Raw genomic sequence first — 5,861 nt, 5'->3', positions numbered from 1 at the left:
CGCATGTGCAGCCAGCCCCCCGTCGACCCGCCCAGCCACCAACCCACCCAGTCACCCGTGGCCCCAGCCAACCACCCGTCCACCCCACCCACCTGCTCCGCGCCCTGCACGTCGATGTCCAGGATCGCCACCCTGCCCTCGCTGCTGACCGCCTCCACCGCCGCCAGGCTCGTGCCGTACCTGCGGAATGCCGGCCCCATATTACACAGCAGCGGCGAGACATCAGACGTCGGGCAAGTAACGATCAGGTCGTGCAGAAACACGCTGCCGGCCGGGCGCTTTGGGGGCGAGCCCTCGAGCCCGAATGCCCTCGACCTCCGACCCCGCCGGCCCCTGGCCTCCGGCGCGACCCCTGCCCCACGCTGGCCCCGAACCATCGTTTGAAGGCCCCTGCCCCCTCTCCCAGAAGGATAGGGCCGCCGTCCCTCCCACCACCCCGCTGCCCCCCATGCAACTCATGGCCCCCGGGGCCTGAGGGCCGCCCCTCCCCAGGCCCGGGCTCACATATTGCCGCGCCCACCCTGGCCGGTCACGAAACCACCCTTGGACCCACCACCTGTGGAGCGCTGCCCGTCCGCGGCCCCTGCAGCCGCCCGCCGCCCCGCCTCCCCTTCCCCCAAAAACAACCACCCCCTTAAGGGCACGGCCTCACATGTTGCCGTGCACGTGGGCGTGCTCCAGGAAGGCGCCCCTGTCGACGGCCGCCTGCATGACCTCCTTAGTGATGAAGTGGTAGTGCTGCCCGTTGACCTCGCCTGGGGCGGAGGGGGACAGGCAGCGCTTAAGACCGCATCGTGCGGATGAAACTCTCAGCTCGCCTGGCTGAGGCTGGGCCGGACAGACATGCGTGCTGGGGCTGCGCGGCGAGACACGCGGGCGAGCCGGCAGGCGAGAGGGGCCGGCAGGCAAGCGGCCGGGCCCGCCGGCCGGCATGCCAGTCGGGCTCACCCGGCCGCGGGTCGCGCGTGGTGTGGCTGACGCAGAACGCAAACTTGTCGGGGTTGCGCCCCATCAGCGCCTCGATGATGGTACCCTTGCCCACGCCGCTGGGGCCGCAGATCACGACGGGGGGCAGCAGCGTCATCAGGTCCAGCGCGGACTGCCCCCGCAGCATCGCCACGTTCCGCGGCGTCCGCGGCGCGCCGCCGGCGGCGTCGGCGCCGCCGTCCGCCGCGTCGTCAGAGCCGTCGCTCGAAGCGGTGCCGATGGGCGAGACCGCCCCGGGGCCCGCCTCCGCCGCCGCGGCCGCGGTCGGCGGCTCCTGCGCAACGCCTGCGGTCGGCGGTGCGCCGGCCTCTGCATCCCCATCCGCTGCAGGTGAGGCCGCAGCGTCGGCGGCCACGGGGGCATCAGCTGCTGCTGCAGGCTCCCTGCTCGCCTCCGCTGCCGCGCCGGCATCCGCCGCCGGCTCCTGCTCCCCGTGTGGTGGCGCGAGAACGTCCCGCTCCCCCAGCTGCTCCCCCGCCGGCTTCTGCTCCTCCTGAGGCTGCTTTTCCTGATTCTGCTCCTCCTGCTGCGGCTGCGCCTCCCGCTGCTGCTCCTCCTGCGGCTGAGTTACCTTTGCCTCCCCCGGCACCGCCGGAGCGCCCTCAACAGCTGCCACCTCCTCCAGCTTTGGGGTCTCAGAAGCCATTGGGTGCACACGTCAGTCCGGGCTTGGAGTCGCGCCTGTGCAGCTGCTGGTGGGAAGGCGCAGCACGTGCAGACACTGTTTGACATAAGGAAGGCAGGTTGCTTCTGTGCGCCATGGCCGCGTCCAGCTGCCCGCCCATGCAACGACCGGCTTGACTGCGACACAGCGTGCACCCCTGACCTGGCCTGAAAGTGAGTTGGGTGAACGTCAGTGTCCACCCGTTGGGCTGCACTCGCTCCAGTGCGGAGTGCGCGGCCCCACTCTCATCGCAATCACGGATCGCGATCGCTGCGGTGATGGCGGCGCGCGCTGTCGGCGCGCGCGCTGCGTGGGGATGGATCCCACCTGCTGCAAACGGCTGAAAAGCAACGCTTCGATACTGTAGGCTGGCGTCAGCTGCGCATGGGTGACAAAATGCAGGAGTGTGGGCGAATGAGACTATGAAAGAGGGTGGCCCCAATGCTAAGACACCGCATGTATAGGGGTGCACTGGTCGCTCTTGGTGACAGGAGATATACTACAGTGAAACAGTCTCGCATGCATGCGAGGGAGGGAGTCGGTCATGCAGATGCACCTCGTTGGGTGTGCAGCGCACGCGAGACGGCTTCGAACGCGCCAGTTGGGAGCTACCAATCGCACAGCTGGGGCACTGCATGCAGGCGGCTGCCCTGATATGCCGTGGCGCGCTCAAAAACTCCCCGCAGGACGCAACTCACTCTGCAGGGCTTCAACAGGCGTGGCGCGTCGCGGCGCTCGCCAGCCGCTCAACTGCCCTGCAGAGCCCGCAAAAGAGTGTGGTGTGTCGATACAAAAATAGCATGGGTAAGGTCAGAGGTCAAGAGACAAGGCCCAGGCACCTGGGCGGCGGCACGATGCCGCCCGCAGCGGCTGCAGCCGCTGCAAGCAAACAGCAGCGCCCAACCGGCGCACAGCCGCGACTGCCGGGGCCAGCGGGCCCCCCTCTCGCGACTGCGCCAGTGCTTCATGTGCGTTATGAAACTACATCCTGTCCTGAACGCTGCCCAGAAAGGCTTCCGAACCAGGCGGCAAAAACTCACCTTGTTGCTGTGGTCTTTTCAGGGCTTGTACGGCGCCAATTGAAATAAATCTACCGCGCGATTGATCAGCCCCGTCAGAGCCGCTTCGGACTGCGATATAGGTGGAAGTCTACCGTAAGCCAGCCTTCATGCCTGCATGCTATATCTTATCTGCTTGCGAGCGGTAAATGCTTGTAATTTGCTGCTAAAGGCGCGTTCGGGGGCAAGCACCATGTGAGTCAGCTGCCGTGCACCGACTGGACGCCCCCGTCGCGCCTCCGTCTTGCACGCCAGCCGGCTGCCCAACCACACGGGTGACAGGTCCGGCTTGTGCAGTGGGCGGCAGAAACGGACACGTGTCAAAGAGGCATCGGTCATAAAGGGTGCTGTAACACACAGATGCACCGTGCTCACACATGCGGTCGTGGATGCCAAGCAGTCCAGCGTGAGCTGAGGCCATGCGTGTGTGCACTTATTTGCAACAAACGGTGGCATATGAATGGCACTCATAGTATTTGAATGTGCTGGGTCGCCCGGCGCTACAGGGCGCGGCCGCATGGCTAGCACTGTAAATGTTGCGTTGTCAGGGGTGCGTGTTGCAGGGCTGGGCCAACAGAGCCGACCAGTGATCATGATGCTATCGGCATGCACAGACACTGCATTCAAGGAAGGCCGCGCGCTGCATTCAAGGGGTCGTGGGCACCCGTGCACCCCATCGCATTGCTATGGCACCGCCATCCAGTTGCCTTGGACTGCAAGGCAAGGAGACAGACGAAGGTGCGCACACGGTGTTCTGGGTGTTGCCAAGCTGACGCATGCATAGATAAATCCATAACTAATGGCCTCGACTTGCAAAGACACTCTGAGAGCATTTCGACTGTTGAGGTGCACAACGCACAAGCGCTCATTGCAGTCACCTTGGTCAACACCTGTCTCTGTTGCAAGGCTACCGATATGTCGCATCACGCCTCACCTAATCACGATGTTTCGACAAATTCTGCATAGCCGAGGACAGATACCTGCACCATCCGTCACAGACGCGTTTGAGCCCAATGCAAGCCACGGCCCACTCTTCGCGCATCGTCGAGCATACTAAGGCAATATAATAGGCAAAATAACAATCTACGAGCGATATTGCCCTTTCTTGCGATCATCACACGCAGATCAGATCTTACCTGCCAGGCCGGCGTTGATAGGTCCGTCTTCTGGGCATAGAGGAAACAGCAGAGGTTGAAGAGGTGTGGGAGTGCCCGCGGTGGAAGGGCAGCCACGCCACAGTACAAGATGGGGGGGCATGAGGACGACGAGCGCTCCGATAGGCACAAGCACAAGCACAAACACAAAGAGCGACGGGAGGATCGAGAACGATCAAGAGAGCGGGTGAGCAGGGGCAGAGGTGGAGGAGGGAAGGGGAGGGCTGCAGTTCACCAAAGCACACCTCATTGCACTCGTGCTGCGCGTGCGGTAGCGGCTGCAAGTGGCATGGCGGTGCTGCGGGCCCCTGTGCACACACCATAATGCTGCATAAACCCTGCCAGGGTCGAAACCATTTAGTATGCACACTAACAACCCGCAAACACGCCATTCTCACGATTTGCTAGCACCTGCACATGCCCCCACCGTCCGCCCCTGCCCAAACCTGCCCTGCTCATGCGCGCGCGCCGCAGGATCGCGAGCGGCGCCCGTCGCGCGAGAGGGATAGGGAGCGGGACCGCGACCGCGACCGCGACCGCGATCACAAGCAGAAAGAACGGGAGCGCCACAGGAGCAGCGGCGGCGGAGGCAGCGGCAGCGCCGCAGGGGGCCGTGAACATGATCACGACCGCGATAAAGCCGACCGCGGCAGCCGCCGCGACCGGGACCGCACCCGCTCCCCACACGCCGGCGACGAGCCCGCGCGGAAGCGGCGGCGCGAGGCCTCGGGCGAGCGGCCGGCCGCGGCGGGGGCCGGGCCAGGCGACGCGGCTCGGCCGCCCGCTGCAGCGGCGCCGGTCGCGGCGCCCGCGGCGGTGGGGGGCGAGGGAGCCGAGCAGCAGCAGCGGAAGGATGCGGATCAGGTGCGGTAGAGGTGTGGCCCTTGTGCATGCAATGCAGTTGTGCATCTGTGTGTGGCTGCACATGCATGTCGTGCCCTGTTTGCATGCGGCTAATGCGGTGGGGGCCGACATGGTCCCGCTCCTCACCGCTCGGGCCTGACGCACTCAACCCTGCTGCTGGTGCTGCGATCTGACCATGCGCTCACCTTGGTGGCGCAGGCGGCACTCAACGATGAGGTGGAGCGGCGGCGCAAGCGGGTGGAGGAGTGGCGCGCCAAGAAGGCGGCCGAGCAGGCGGCGGCAGCGGCCGCGGCGGCCGAGGCGGAGCGGCGGCAGCGGGTTGTGGAGGAGGAGGAGGAGCGGCGGCGGCAGGAGCAGCAGCAGCAGGAGAAGGGGTGGAGCCTGGAGGACGATGATGACGAGGGGGAGCAGCAGCAGGAGCAGCAGCAGCAAGAACAACAGCAGCAGCAGCAGAACGGCGAGGTGGGGCATCGACCCTTTGTTTGGGGACGCACGCCCGGTGGAGGGGACCAAGGGGTTAGGGCGGTACCGGGGTGGTTGCAAAGGAAGTGTCCTGCAGCGGTGCACGACTGCAACAGCATGGGCGGCCCGCTCCCACATGCCATGGCTCCTACAGCTGCACGCTGCCGGCCCCAGGACCTGGGGCAAAGCAGTTGCCTTCGCTAGTCATTCTCCCCCCCTCACACACACACACACACTCGCGCGCAGGCGGCCCCCGGCGCGCCCGGTGCTGACGAGGACGATGACGTGGACCCTCTGGACGCGTTCATGGCGGGCAACACGCAGGAGCTCGCTGCGGCGCCCGCGGCGGATGGCGGCGGCGACGGCGGCCCGCGGGTGAAGCAGGAAGGGGAGGGCGGCGCCGTGGCGGATGCACAGAACCACAACCACGTGATGCCACATCAGCAGCAGCAGCAGCAGACGGAGCAGCAGCAGCAGCAGCAGCAGCAGCAGCAGCAGCTGGAGGTGAAGGTGGAGCCTAAGGCGGAGCCGATGGAGGAGGACGAGGTGGATCCCTTGGACGCATTCATGGCGTCCGAGGTTATGGCGGAGGCCAAGCGCGAGCCGCTCAAGGCAGCGGCGCCGCCGTCCAAGCCGCCGAGCGCGGCCCTGAGCGGCGGCGCGGCCGCGGGC

General features: G+C 66.1%; 2 protein-coding genes across 2 annotated transcripts; one reads left to right on the top strand and one right to left on the bottom strand.

Moving 5' to 3' along the window:
- Window positions 1–648: 648 nt before the first annotated feature.
- Window positions 649–1,633, bottom strand: MNEG_13195 (guanylate kinase; the record flags this gene model as incomplete). Its single annotated transcript, XM_014038334.1, has 2 exons — window positions 649–755; window positions 949–1,633. 2 exons carry the CDS (start codon window positions 1,631–1,633, stop codon window positions 649–651), a joined length of 792 nt encoding a protein of 263 aa, XP_013893788.1.
- A 2,647-nt stretch (window positions 1,634–4,280) lies between these two features.
- Window positions 4,281–5,841, top strand: MNEG_13194 (hypothetical protein; the record flags this gene model as incomplete). The annotated part of the gene is made up of 4 exons (XM_014038333.1): window positions 4,281–4,727; window positions 4,926–5,189; window positions 5,436–5,735; window positions 5,806–5,841. 4 exons carry the CDS (start codon window positions 4,281–4,283, stop codon window positions 5,839–5,841), a joined length of 1,047 nt encoding a protein of 348 aa, XP_013893787.1.
- Window positions 5,842–5,861: the final 20 nt, after the last annotated feature.

The sequence above is a fragment of the Monoraphidium neglectum genome, assembly GCF_000611645.1.
Source record: "Monoraphidium neglectum strain SAG 48.87 unplaced genomic scaffold scaffold03682, whole genome shotgun sequence".
NCBI classification, from domain to species: Eukaryota; Viridiplantae; Chlorophyta; class Chlorophyceae; order Sphaeropleales; family Selenastraceae; genus Monoraphidium; species Monoraphidium neglectum.
The sequence above is the reverse complement of the archived record's forward strand: the minus strand, read 5'-3'. Positions and strand labels throughout refer to the sequence as shown.